Raw genomic sequence first — 14,173 nt, 5'->3', positions numbered from 1 at the left:
GGATACACTCAGGGCAGAGTCAGATAACAGAGAATTGCATTTGAATAAAAATCCAGACATGTCAATACTAGCTGCTTCTGTGGACAGAGGCTCTCCAGTCTGATTCACTTCCAGCGGATTGTCATTCAAGGTCGCATATTCAAAGTCGAATCGTGGTTTACGAGGCTCCTTTTCTGGTTGAATACTGTCTGCTACAGCTGGGGTCCGGCAATATTCAAGTTGGCGCTGCGGTCGCCTATGCTGTGACAGAGCCCAGTTCAAAGTGCAGTGTCGCATTGTTCTCAAAAAATAGGAGCATCGTGCATGTTGGCCATCGAAGACACAATATAATTGCCGGTGTTGTGTGAAAGGACTCGCTGCGTCACACGCCCGTTTGGACTTCCTACACTGGTCGAAGGCGCGAAACTGACGCCGGTTTTTGGACATGTGCGGCAGTGCCATGCCATTTCTCTGTAAAGACACGCCGGACTTTCTTTTTCGCTATTTATTCAACAAGGCTTTGAGTTGCTAGGACGTTGAGGTCCAGGTTTAGAGTTGCGTCGAGGTCTGAAGTGCATGTCCGCAGCACCAGAAGCAGGAGGTTAAGATTCCCCCAGCGAAATCTCATATATCGCCTTCCTCTCGGCAGTTGGGAAGCTATCTCTCCGCAATAGCCCGGGTTTCCAGGTCATGAACGTATCCAGGGATTGCCAATCAGAATAAGTGCTAATGGATGTGGATGGGGCAATGCCATGTCGAGTCACATGGAAGTCACTCGCCAAGATGAAATGATAGAAGGCAGCTCTCGGGAAAGTAATTGATTCTCAATGGCCAAATAGGCCATAAATATACAGTACTAAGAGGTAAACTCGGTCGTAAAAAGTATGCTACTACAGACTGAGTGGAATTTCAAGCTACTAGCTAGTGCCCATCAAGACCGAGCCTCGGACATCTAGACAGACTCGGACGTGCGTTGGGTATTCTAGTGCTATTCCAATATGTGCCATATCGAAGCTAAACTATTGATATTCGGTAATAATATGTACCTTGAAATTTCTGAGCACTACTGGTAATGAAAGTAGACTCCCCATCAGCTAAGGGCTTTGTAATCTCACCCTCAATCTCTCCCCATAGAGCAAGGATTTTGGCATCCACAAAGCGCAATATCTGTGTGCAGACAATCCCAGCAACGCCCTTCTCTCTGTCTGCCCTCCACCACAGGTTATGTAACCCGGCCTAGTGTCCAGTCGCCTTCGATGGCCCCGTTAATCCCCCATTGCTCAGCATGAATGCCAGGCTCCAGCCTTGCGTGGGGTTTCCGGGGACTGGATATAACTCAGATATAGGATTAGTAAGGTCTGGCTTTGCAGCAGGAATATTCTGCCGGTTGTAATTAGGAAAGTCCGGAATTTGGTTGGAGAACATTTCGTCAACGGTTCTCTTCGAAAGAAGCTTGATACTCTTGGGACATGTTGCATTGTTGAGAAGTAGAGCTAAGACCTCTGTAGGTAAATTGTCCATTGTAAGAACAAGGAACCAATAGTAACTATTAATTTAATTTCGGTACTCACTGCAATATTCCTGAGGTTTGGCGAATATGCCTGCACCACCGCTATTAAATACCCAATCGACCTCATCCTGGTTATCAAGATCCACAACCACGGGTGCTCGAGGAGGATTCCTGCCCAGTCAATACCAATCGGTCTTCGTTAGCTCTCTGCTATTGAGCACAGCACTCGAGCGGAATGCTTCGGTAAAGACAAAGGGAGAGAGGTATGGGGGTTGGGGATTGAAAATTGACATGCTCCATATTCCCATCCTTCGCCAGGCTGGAAGAGCAAAGGTAAATTGATATCTTCCACCCGCCCAGAGAACTCGTTTACCCCGACCGGATATGTCCATTGCCTTAATCTATCATTGAGAAAGGTAAATCCAAACCCGGAGCTATGAGTCAAAAGCATACGCAAAGTGATCGCTGTCTTTTTATCTTCAGATCCCCCATCTGCTCGCAAAACCTTGAGATTTTTCTCAATTTGGGGCAGAGGCGCTCTGCTTGTGCTCCATCGTCGAGAACGAGTTTCCCTTCCTCAACCAGCTGCATGCAAGCCACGCCAACCAGCATTTTAGTGCAGGATGCAATCCAGAAGATGTTGTCCAATGTCATGTACTCATTGGAACCCGCCCCTCGCTTACCAGCAGCATGCGCAAACAATTCGTCGCCATCTGCGTCCAAGACCACTACCGTGGTGTCTGGAATACCAGATATCTGGTCGCTGCAGGCGTTGTGTATGATGTTCCGAAGATGCGAAGCTGTCTGTTGGTTGATTGGCATATTATGATTGGCATATTTTATGTGAACAGATATGGGCGTGAAATAGGTACTTCGATGGTTTTCTTAAAGACAAACAGATCCCTATATTGTGAGCAAGCCGTATTTAATGGGACCTCTCAATCATCATTCCGTTGAATTTGTGATCCTCGTCCATTATCCCCGCGCGGCGCCACAGTGCCCTCTCAAAGACATCACGATCTGATTGATTCGGGGGTTTATCTGGACCTGAGATACTTCTAACTTTGCGGAACTGCTAAAAATTGCGGAGGCGAGTGGACCTTAAACTTTGCGGATCCGCTGCGGAAGGCTACTTCCGCCCCGCAATTTACATTAACAAGAGACAACAGACATCCTACGAATCCGATTGATTAGAAGAAATGCGGAGAGCTGATACCCTAAGAATCCTAGGCGCTCCCGAGGGGACAAACTTGTCTACGTTACAGTGTGCATTTCTGTATGCCCAATACCCAGCCTGAATCACAATAAGTGATGCTGTCCTAAACGAGTCGTTGGTTAGAATTCAGTATATCCTGTAGATCAACCCAGACGATCAGCCAAGGCTTGGTCCTCCACTTTCGTGCGCAGTAGTAGTCCTGGCTATAAATACGGTGGCTAGTCATTTTTTGCGCATATGGTGCAAGTGAAACCAGATTATCTCCTGATGCAGGTGTTTTCTTTTGGTCACCACAGTTTTTACAGTTCCTTCTCGCTTGACGCTCCTTACTCGTAGTAAGAACAGCCGGGAAGGATATTGATTTGAATTGTCCTGCCTTGCAAATCTCATGCTAATGAATGCACTCGGGATCGTAAGATATCGTAAATTACGTTGCTGCGGGACTTGAGCACGCTAATGCGTTGCTGCGGACGCGAAGAGAAAGTACCGTGATACACATGTAGAGCAAATTCAGCCGACGGCTTTGCTGTAATCATTCATACTGTGCCCATGATAAATCTGTCCTTCCATCGGCAGAATCATGTCCTGGTGTCCAGATATAGGCCGCTAATGGAGTGCGTATAAAAGGGAGATAGTGTACCCCTGCGAACAGTATTGCAGAAAATTCCAAGGTTCTACATCAAATAAAACCTTTAGAATCTCTGGCATCAATCTGGATTGGATATTTTCATGCAAAATGGGAAGCATAGGCGAGAATGTTAAAAGGTTCAATACCGAGCTCACCGACTACTCGGAAGTACACACCGATAAGACAGGACCATATGCTGAGAATCTTGAGGTTGATGCCCTGGTCGTAGGTGCCGGTTTCGGTAAGTCACTATCGTTTCGTAAGAACCTGCCCATCAGCTAACAAGAAAAGCCGGTATCTTCATGCTCAAGACTCTTCGCGACCGGGGCATGAAGACTGTGATTTTCGAGGCTGGTAAAGACACCGGAGGTACTTGGAGATGGAATTGTTATCCTGGTGCTGGGGTTGACTCCGAAGTTCCCGAATATGAGTTCTCTTGGCCTGAAGTATACAATACTTGGAACTGGCCGAGCAATTACCCGAACTATCAGGACCTGCGTGACTACTTTGATCACGTTGACAAAGTTATTGGCGTAAAGAAGGACTGCGCATTCAATACCGTTGTTGTTGGAGCTCAATTTGATACAGAAGACGGGAAGTGGATAATCAACACAGCTGACGGACGTACAACGAAGGCTAGATTTCTTGTCCTGGGAACCGGTTTCGTAAGGACTTGCACACCTTGGTTGAGATATACTGGACTAATCAATTGCTCAGGCTGCGAAGCGTTATATTCCCCCATGGAAAGGTATGGAAAAGTTCAAGGGTGTCATTCACCACTCTTCCTTTTGGCCCGAGGAAGTCATAGACGTGAAGGACAAACGCTGTGCCATCATTGGAACAGGCGCGTCTGGAGTACAGATAACACAGGCCTGGGGACCAGAGGCCGGTGAGCTCAAGGTCTTTCAACGAACACCCAACCTCGCTGTGCCCATGCGCAAGCGCGATCTTACTGTCGAGGAACAGGAACGCGTCAAACCATATTATCCCGAGCTCTTTCGTTACCGAGAGGCTAACTTTGCCGGGTTTCTATACGATTGGTGCGAACGCAACACTTTCGACGATACCCCAGAGGAGCGTGAGACGTTCTATGAAAATGTCTGGAAAGATGGCGGCTTCCGCTACTGGGTTGCCCTCTATAAAGACAACCTGTTCTGTGCCGAGGCCAACAAAGAATCATACAATTTCTGGGTTAAGAAGACTCGTGCTCGTATTGGAGATCCAAAGCTAAGAGAGCTACTTGCACCGCGAGAAATGCCACATTATTTCGGTATCAAGCGACCTTGTCTGGAGCAAAACTATTACGAACAATTCAACCGAGAAACGGTCCACTTGGTCGACATTAAAAACAACGGGATTAAGGAGTTTACCGAAACTGGTATCATGCTTGAGGATGGGACTTGCCATGAATTTGATGTCATTGCAGTTGCAACTGGATTCGTACGTTCTATTCGAATAAGTGGCCAAGAGATGACGGAAACTAACATCCAGCAGGACATTGTGACAGGCGTCATGACCCAGCTCGGGCTGAAGAGTATCGATGGTGCCGAACTTGAGAAAGAATGGATTCCAGGCGCAAATACTTATCTTGGTACCACTGTCAGTGGATATCCCAACATGTTCCATATCTATGGTCCACATGGTCCAACACTGCTCAGCAATGGACCAACGACTGTCGCAGTACAGGGTCGCTGGATTGCCGACACCATTGCTAAAATCGAGGCCAAAGGTATCAAGTACATCAATCCAAAGAGAGAGGCCGCCGATGAATGGAAGAAGCATATTGTAGAGCTCAACGATAGGAGTCTCTTTCCCACGACAAGATCAACATACATGGGCGGTAGTATTCCTGGCAAGGTCTATGAGCCAGTGTGTTATTCGGGTGGCATTCCAGCTTATGCTATTGAGATTCGCAAGGCTTTGGATGATTGGGAGAAGGGTTTTGAAATTGCCAAAGCCTGAACGGCTCGATGTAACTTTGAACAGATCAATTTGAACAAATCAATATTGATTTCGGTCGTATTTCTCTGCTAGGCCGCTTCAAAGTTTAAATATGATTCTCATACTGATAACATAAGTACTCCTCTTACTGGTATTACCAGTAAGAGGAGTGGGTATATTTCATTAGTACCTACTACTAATTAGCTAATTAGTGAGCAGATTACACGACGGAAGTTTGATGTCACGTCATTCTATTAAATTGTAGACATTTCTAGATGCTCAGGTTGGCAGCACGCCTCAGACGAGGCTTTGCCTCGCCAGGGGAAAATATGTACAGAGTCCAAGCATAAAATCGGAGTACTTGCGAGATTGTAAAAGTGTCAATATTTATTTTCCCCTACCCAACTCCTATAGTACTTGGTTCGTAAATGATTTGTTACAAAATGAGATTGAAATGAAAAACGTCTACCAGAGACAATAACTTTAGACTAGCAGTCTCTCAAAGGAGTATTGTCCGACAGCCTTGCGGCGAAGGTATCCGATCTCACGACTGCTGCGGGTCTTGGTTTCACCGGTGGATTTCTTAACCTTAGCCATCGAAACATCATTTGCAACAGGCTTGAGAGAGAGCGGCAGCATCTTGCCACTAGCATCGCCGTCATACCCATCCTCGCCCTCACCAGGTTGGGTGAAAATCATTAGGTCCGCACCATTGAGTTTCTCGTGACGAACGAGCTGGGACTTGGGAGCAGTGGCCGTTTCGCTGGGCACAGCATTGGCAGCATCCGATGCCTTGGTCGACCTTGAGACTTGGTCAGCGAAGCCAAGGTATTCACGCAGAATACCCTTGAGATAAGTAGCCTCCTCCACACCAGCAAGTGCTGCGGACACTTCGGATTGCATGTCGCCAATGAGCTCCATTTCACGGCTGGCTGAGGCAATAGCCGACTCGGGCTCATCGTCAAGGTCGTTGACGGCCGGGAGAGCAGAAACCCAGCCGGAGGGACCCACGGCATCCACAGATGCAGTGATCAGATCTATAATGGTATTAAGAGACAGCGAAGGAGTGATCTGATCGAGAGTGATCGGAGTAGGAGGGTTCTCGGTGAAACGCGAAGTGTAGCCACCTGTGGCAAGGGAAAGACGAAGGTGATGAACCATGATCAAAAGATCTGCCCGAGATAAGTTTGAACGAAGAGATTGTACGACAGAGCTCATGGGGTGGGAGTGAATCTTCTGGAGAGTATAGTTCAACCCCATGAAGATGTATTTCAAAGTAGCCTCTTCAGAGCCAAGTTGTCGACTCAGTTCTTGGGTGGGAGTAGCCAAATCTCCGTTTGTGATGGCTCGAGCTGTTTCTTCCAAAGTACCGGAGCGGAGACGGGCCTGACCAAGGAAATATTTCAAGGCATAGGCGAGTTCGTTTGATGAAATAACAGCGGGGCCATGCAAAACCTGGTTGATTTGTTTCAGAGAAGGGTCCGAGTCAATTAAAGCCTGAACGAATGAACCGGTTGGAAGAGACTGAAGGATCCGAGGCTTGTAAGCACGTCGCAGCGCGATCTCAACATTGTCAGGCGATAAGTGACCGAGACGAACAAGCCAGCCCCACGTCACGGAGGGCCACAGGACGATACGCAATTGAGAAGGCGAAGATGCTGATGCCTTATCTTCGGAAGGAGACTCTTCAATTGCGAAAATCTTGGACAGCAAGAAAAGTGTGGACTCAGGGTTAACGTATTGACCTCGTGCAGGAAGTTGCGTGGACTCTGAGGAACAGAAGTAATTTTTGACTGCTTGGTCGAACTTCTTGTAGTCTTTCGACTTTGTCGCCTCGTTGATAGTTTGAGTGAACTGATCCCACTTCTCTACCTGTTCTGGAGAAGTCAAGTGAAGAGATGTCATGTTTTCAGAGCGGTGTTTCTTGGACGCTGTGTCCCATTGAGCTGCAGATGAACCAATGCCTCGACCAATTGCGTCAATGAGTAAGCCATCACGAGAACGCTTAAGAGATGGGCCAGAGTGGCTATGTAAGGAAGTCAGATCGAATGCGACAAGGGTGTTTCCCTTGGCTGCAACGGCAATTCCGAGTTTCGGGAAATAGCTGATAAAAGCCAAAGGTTCATCAATATTCGATCCGGTGGCTGACAGAACATCGCCGGCGGCAATGCTGCGCTGAATTGATTGATATTGAGTGTCGTAAACCGCAACTAGAGACTCACTGGCGCCAATCACGCACTGGGGGGGATACCCGCATGACTGAGGAGAACTTTTCATCTTGGACAAATTGAGAAGTCACAGAAGGCGAGTACTGCGACAAATCAATATTGATGAATCCATTCTCAAATGAAAGTTGCAGCCCAGCGGAACCAGCATGGAAGTTCCATTCAAGTGCATTGCTGTCTATCTTACCCAGTTCGCTAGGTGCGGGAACCTGGATGGTTTGGAGGTGCCGAAGGCGCTGACTTTCTTCAAGTGTGCCAGACCTCGAAGCCGCAGGTACAGCAAACATTTGTACAATCGCGTCGTTCAGTGTGATCTTGTCTGCATTTTTCGGGATGGACACGAGGAGAAGGATAGACGGCTCATCCGTACTAGAAGCGGTCACGTCGCTGAGAGCAAGAGCTGCCAAATCTTGCCTTCTCTTGAACAAAGCTTTCTGGGCATCCTCCAAGTCGATCAGGAAGCATGAGTGCACGAAGTGAGTAGAGCATACTTTAGCAATCTCGCTGTGCTGGATACTCCAGTGCTGAGTCTTTAAGTTGGAAGATAATCGGCGCATGCGACCATCCTGATGAACAGCCAAGATATCAAATGTGTCGTTATTCTCGTCTTCATCATCGGTGGTGAACGGCACGATTCCAATGTATGTCGCGGGGCTGCTGGAGTCGGTGATTGTCGCAATCGAAGAAGTGATCACTGGTGCGCTGTACCCGTTTCCAACCTCCTCTACGAAACATTTGATCTGGTGCTCAGGCTTGGTAGTGACAGTATAGGTTTGTCTTTTGACGGTTGACTTTTTGGGCAGCTTGCGGCGTACAGAGCAGGGTCGGCAAGAAAATGAAGACTGGGGTGGCACGGCGTATGATGTTACAAGTTTCGGCGTTTGCACCTATTTCAACAAAACAGTTAGTGTATATCGTAAGGCGAACTATCGATACGGTGGGATTCGGACATTGTAGATGTTCACAGCCTCGCCATCGACGGCAACAGCAACTTCATATCTCTTGCGCTTTTTGGCATCGGTCAGGCTATAGACGTCGCCGATGTGAGTCTTGCCCGTTGAAGCGTGAAGGGGACGAGGCAATTGAGCCAGAATAGACGGAAATTGCAGATCCATGACTGCAGAGAAATTTCGACCTCACCTCACGAAAGCCTGAAATTCTGTTTCCCTTCTGTGAAGCTGCAAAGCCCTCCGCCGCGGCGTCCTCGAAAAATTTTCGGGAGAATGACGGGCCGGACCCACATCACACACTAGTCCAGGATAGGATTAGAGTCATGTGCAGAGTAAATAATCGCACGCTGCTTTAAGCCAACTCGAAGTACAATTTACATAGTACTAAGAGCAGTTATTCTAAGGATTTAGAGATGTCTGCATAGTCAACTATCACTCTTTATACTACACAAGTCATCAAAGTAGAAAGGTATTCGGTATGATAATGGAGGAATGAAACAACAACTAATTTTGAGCATTGCATAAACTGATCAGGCTGTTCGGGTGCCCATCACTGATATCTTTGAAATTCCAACATTCATCGGATGAACTTATATACCCTGGAATAAAGTCTTCACGCAATGACTTTTCCTACCTTAGAGTGTCCCGGCACGTGGGTCAGGTGGCCGCCCATCAAGAAACGTTTCAAATAACTTCACTTCCTTCACACCACACCCTTCCTTTCATCGAGTCACCTCATCACATCACATATCCATCAAAATGGACTCTCGAAGGCCTTGGTTCGATCGGGCAACTTTGCATGGGGCATATGATTGTGGTAGCATCATCACCACCAACAACGGCACTCAGTGGAAAGTCCTCGAACGCCTCGAGCAAGACAATTTCCAGACAGAGCAGAAGATATCGACCATATCCCCAAGTACACCTAGCCATGCGACCCTGAAATTGCGATGTGTTAGGTTCCCCGGGAATGAAGCGAGTACTTCCGAATCATTCATGCGAGTTTACATGCAGCTCCCTCACATTCACACTGAAACTGAGGACTCTGCGTCTCGTGCGGCGCAAGCGAACCTGATGTTTCGGCCTGCTGAACTTGACGCATACAGTGATCTTAGTCGGGATCCAACAGTTTCAAAATTCACACCAAAATTGCTATGGAAGAAACTATCAGTGCAAAGCTCATCGGGCTTCGTCCCTGGGGGGTTCATTGTGCTTGTTGTATTGGAAAAAGTCCCAGGTCTTATCCTTCGGGACAGAATGGGCAACACAGCTGCATTTTGGAGTTTACCACGGCGCAGTCGCTCCAAGAAACGAAGTGCCTTCGAGAAAACATTCATGTAAGTACACAAGGCTCAAAAGGGAAGTCGAATACTGGTCCATTGAGTTAATTCACACAGGGAAATGTCCTCTACTGTCGGTATCTGGCCAGAGCCCACAGCGGGTTATCATTTAGTCTGGGATGAGAATAGGGGAATTTTGTAAGTAGGACCTTTGAAGGAAGCCTCTACTTCTAGTTGACAGGGATCCATGATTGACTGATCTTTTCCCACCAGGTTCTGGGTAGGATTTCGTAAATTCAGTCGGATGAAGGGCAAGACATGGACGAAGGCTTGGTTGCCGTGTTGGGACCTCGTTGAAACACCAGGGAACTCGTGGGCACAAGTTGACTGGGATAGAGACACGACAGGCTGGCAGTATTAGCTTTTTTATCGCAGCATCCACGAGTCTTTGAATAGCTTCTATTCTTTGCGATCATCGATATCAATGAGAAACTTTTGAGCAACAAGAAACCCGTGCAGTTGTTGAGTGGTCAATGCCAAGAAATGCGGCCTTAGTCCAATTTAATTTGATCACGCTGACATAATCCACTTTCGACGCGACAGGCGCGTCTCCGGGAGGATCGACGTGTTGCGAATGGATTCACTTGTGATCAAGTGGCGGATTGGAACTTTACTCGGCTTTGCATTCACCCTTGTGCTTGCTGTGGCCGGTATCGACTTATCTTATATGCCCCAGCCTATATGACTTACCACAAATCACTTTCCAATGCTCGCTTCGTAAAGTGGAAGTGAGAGCATGCCCATGGACACCGTCATCTCCAACCCGTCAGTGGCCATGGGACACGGCCAGCAACAGGCTCTTCATCCGTTTTTCCGACAGGGTAAGCGATGCGATTCCATATGGCGGCATATTTTACTAACAAGGCATAACAGATTTCGGAATCGCCTCGCAATCTGCCCCTACAACACCTGACACATCGTCCATTCCTCCCCCGAATGGGTGCAGTTCTGATGCTGCCTATACAGGCGACCAACAACCCGATCCCGAATATTCACGAGAAGAAACTCCTCGGACAGCTACGCAGGTCCCAATGTCCATTGACTCGGTGCCATTGAGCCCCGAAGATCTGAATGCAAGTAGACGAAAAAGACGCAGGACCGATAAATCCAAACAGTCTGAAGAGGAGCCACTGCAAACTAGACTAGCAGGATGGTTAGGCAAGGATGTCTCAACGCCGCAGGCCCCGTCGCTTGATAACTCAACGGCACCAGCTCAAGAACCATCTGAGTCGACTCCATGTGAGACCGTTCCTGAGCAAACGCCGCTGATTCCCGAAAACATACAGCTGCAACCTGCCCAACCGGATAGGAAGAGAAAGATTGTGAAACTTAATTTGAACGGGCGACTTCTAAGTTCCTCTCCTCCTACACAAACTGGAGATTCGACCCAAAAACGAGCACAGGGGAATCGCGGACGGCCTAGGAAGACTGAGAGCAGCCTCTTGATCCTTAAATACGGAGTTGCAGATGGCAAAAGGCTCGCCAAAATAATCGATGACATACTTAATAGTCGAACCACCCATAAACCCAAACCCGTTGGTCCACCGACGTTTATACCCAAGGAGAAGAAACCAGCCAAACCGACTCACCCTTTCTTTCTCAAAAAGTCCACCCAAGAACCCCCGCTTGACCCAAAACCTGATGATAGTGTATCGTTACAACCATCACAATCCAAACCGGCCATCGACCAATCGTCTCGAGATAGCGCGGATATGAAACGTGAACCACGAAATTTCAGCTCTTTCCGTAGCACGTTCCGCAATCGAACATCAAAATTTCCGGAACTTGTCGAAACGATCTGGCCGCCTCGAGATCTTGTTCATATCCGATCCCTTGACCATTGGCAGCCCGATCAACCCTTCGCCGTATCCTCTCAAAACGACCAGAAAAAGTCCAAGCTACGAGTTGTTTCTATTCACGATGATGAGGATGCTCTTCTTGTTAGTACCTCCAAAGCACGTGAGGCTGCAGCTTTAGCCTTGAAACAAGAAGAGAGTGCTCGTCCAACTCTCCGAATTCCTGGCCGACACCTCGCAAGTGGTCGAACTCTCCAGACCGCAATAGATAGCCAAATGTCTTGGGCTTCGGATCCGCGCTTGACGAGAAACTCCCTTCTACCGGTGATATCAAATCTACGATCATCTTTGCTTTCATCTTTCTCGGCTTTTGATTGTGGAAAGTATGAGTCGAAGCTTTGGGCTCACAAATATGCGCCAAGGACAGCAGATGATGTCCTCCAAGTAGGACGTGAGGCTAATGTATTACGCGACTGGCTACGGCATCTTAAAATTACGGCAGTTGATACTGGGAAATCATCGAAAGAAGCTGCTCGATCGAAATCGGAGAAGAAGAGGAAGAAGAAGAAGCAGGCGGACAAGCTCGATGGCTTTATCATATCGAGTGGCGAGGAGGATTCTGAGATGGACAATCTATCCGGTTCAGACGATGAGTTGGCAGGAGATTCAACAATGTCTGCTCAGAAAACCGTAATACGCTCCGGAGACCTAGCAAGAACCAATTCACCCACGGATAGAACTCGGCTCACAAATGCAATCCTTTTGAGTGGACCGCCGGGGTCTGGCAAGACAGCCTCGATTTACGCTATCGCCAAAGAGCTCGATTTCGAAATATTCGAAATCAACGCAGGGAGTCGACGTAGTGCCAGAGATATGCTGGAGAAAGTTGGAGATATGACGCAAAATCACTTGGTGCATCTTTTGAATGACGACGATGCCTCGGTTAAGCCTCGAGCTTCAGTCCCTATTGATGAGACCAAACAAAATAAACTCATGAATTTCTTCAAAGGTAAACCGTCGCAAGACTCCAACGCAGGCTCAAAGTCTACTAAGGAGCCTACTGAAACAAGTCCCAAACCAAAGTCCGATGAAAAGTCACCCCGCGAGCAAAAGCAATCATTAATATTGCTTGAAGAAGCAGACATCCTTTTCGAGGAAGACAAACAATTTTGGACGGGTGTCTTGACATTGATCAGCCAATCTAGACGTCCCATCGTCATCACATGCAACGATGAAAGTCTTCTGCCAATGCAAAATCTGACTTTACATGCGATTCTGAGATATCAAAAGCCAGCCCGTAACGTTGCTATTGACTACCTGCTCCTTGTTGCTGCCAACGAAGGCCACGTTCTGAAGAGAGACGCTGTCTCCAAGCTTTTCGATGCATCTGGCATGGATCTCCGGAAGTCACTAACGGAACTCAACTTTTGGTGCCAGATTGGTGTGGGCAGTCACAAAGCTGGTCTGGACTGGATTCTTCCATGCTGGCCTCCAGAAGATAACGTCGACGAAAATGGGGATCGGATGCGTGTTCTGAGTCTTAATGCGTATGAATCATTCATGGGATGGTTCAACAGAGACCTCTTGTTGGGTGAAGAAAACTCGCGGGAGAAGGACACAGAAGCTCTAAAAAACACATTCCATTGGTGGAGACTCGGAATACAGGACTCGGAGGATGCAGCTGGACTTGGTGATGTTGAGAAGATTCCTTATGATGATTTCAACGCAAGATCTAAGCTGGAACAACTGGAATTACTTGATCGTGAGATGGATCATCTGGAAATGAGAAGCTCTCTGGATATCCTTTCATCCCGTTGTCAACTGGACATTCTCAAGGCAAGGCTCCTGCAGCTTCTTAACAGTATTTGAGCTAACCATAAATCAGGACCCCCCTAGACATCTCCGCACCGCCGATCCCCGAGTCCCATCGATCAAACTATATAGAAGCCTATCCACTTCTTCAGTCCAGTGTCCAGCCCGAATACACTGCGCTTAGTGAAGAAATCAGCATCTCGTTCTGTGCGCTCTTGTCCAATGTCTTCCGTTCCCCCAGTGGTAATACGGAATCCGGTTATGCCAGTCAGATGTTCAATGGCTGGCGACAATCTGCGCTTCGTCGATCCGTCTTTCCCTCGAATCTCACCGGATTCCAAAAAGTTTTCGACCCCATCATGCGCTATAACTATACTATGACCTTGACCACCGGTCGACTCGCGCCATCTTTTGAAAATACTTTGTCGCCTATCACCGAGGACCTCGCACCCTACATTCGCTCGATAATGGTCTTCGATGTGCGCTTGAAACAATATCGTGACTACTTGAGCGCACTGTCGAACCAGCAGAATGGTCATGGAGAGAAGCGGCAAAGAAATACGCGCGCTAGCCGGGCAGCACTGGAAGGTGGAAACAAGGCTTCCGTCCGAAAAGAAAGATGGTTCCCAGACGAGATGAGTTACTTCCTGGTCCAAGCTACTGGAAAACCGGAATGGCAGGACTTATTATTTCGAATGGGACATTTTCAAGTTCAGCCGGTGGTAGAGCAGTGCGAGAGCGCTGAACGCACCCCAGAAACCTTCCAAGATTCATAG

The 14,173-nt window shown here is 47.9% G+C and overlaps 5 protein-coding genes across 5 annotated transcripts; 3 read left to right on the top strand and 2 right to left on the bottom strand.

The window, feature by feature from the left end:
• Positions 1–1,215: 1,215 nt before the first annotated feature.
• On the bottom strand, positions 1,216–2,311 carry N7469_007487 (uncharacterized protein; the record flags this gene model as incomplete). The annotated part of the gene is made up of 3 exons (XM_056646405.1): positions 1,216–1,481; positions 1,551–1,660; positions 1,995–2,311. 3 exons carry the CDS (start codon positions 2,309–2,311, stop codon positions 1,216–1,218), a joined length of 693 nt encoding a protein of 230 aa, XP_056499846.1.
• A 1,130-nt stretch (positions 2,312–3,441) lies between these two features.
• Positions 3,442–5,295, top strand: N7469_007486 (flavin-containing monooxygenase; the record flags this gene model as incomplete). Its single annotated transcript, XM_056646404.1, has 4 exons — positions 3,442–3,574; positions 3,625–3,998; positions 4,051–4,773; positions 4,828–5,295. The coding sequence occupies 4 exons, from the start codon at positions 3,442–3,444 to the stop codon at positions 5,293–5,295; spliced, it is 1,698 nt and encodes a 565-aa protein (XP_056499845.1).
• A 462-nt stretch (positions 5,296–5,757) lies between these two features.
• N7469_007485 (uncharacterized protein) lies at positions 5,758–8,614 on the bottom strand (the record flags this gene model as incomplete). Its single annotated transcript, XM_056646403.1, has 3 exons — positions 5,758–7,449; positions 7,514–8,386; positions 8,450–8,614. The coding sequence occupies 3 exons, from the start codon at positions 8,612–8,614 to the stop codon at positions 5,758–5,760; spliced, it is 2,730 nt and encodes a 909-aa protein (XP_056499844.1).
• Positions 8,615–9,208: 594 nt separating this feature from the next.
• On the top strand, positions 9,209–10,150 carry N7469_007484 (uncharacterized protein; the record flags this gene model as incomplete). The annotated part of the gene is made up of 3 exons (XM_056646402.1): positions 9,209–9,786; positions 9,847–9,927; positions 10,003–10,150. The coding sequence occupies 3 exons, from the start codon at positions 9,209–9,211 to the stop codon at positions 10,148–10,150; spliced, it is 807 nt and encodes a 268-aa protein (XP_056499843.1).
• Positions 10,151–10,525: 375 nt separating this feature from the next.
• On the top strand, positions 10,526–14,173 carry N7469_007483 (uncharacterized protein; the record flags this gene model as incomplete). Its single annotated transcript, XM_056646401.1, has 3 exons — positions 10,526–10,610; positions 10,663–13,401; positions 13,482–14,173. The coding sequence occupies 3 exons, from the start codon at positions 10,526–10,528 to the stop codon at positions 14,171–14,173; spliced, it is 3,516 nt and encodes a 1,171-aa protein (XP_056499842.1).

The sequence above is a fragment of the Penicillium citrinum genome (assembly GCF_028827155.1).
Source record: "Penicillium citrinum strain IBT 23319 chromosome Unknown utg000006l:1.0-3011923.0:1.0-3012962.0, whole genome shotgun sequence".
Taxonomy (NCBI): domain Eukaryota; kingdom Fungi; phylum Ascomycota; class Eurotiomycetes; order Eurotiales; family Aspergillaceae; genus Penicillium; species Penicillium citrinum.
The sequence above is the reverse complement of the archived record's forward strand: the minus strand, read 5'-3'. Positions and strand labels throughout refer to the sequence as shown.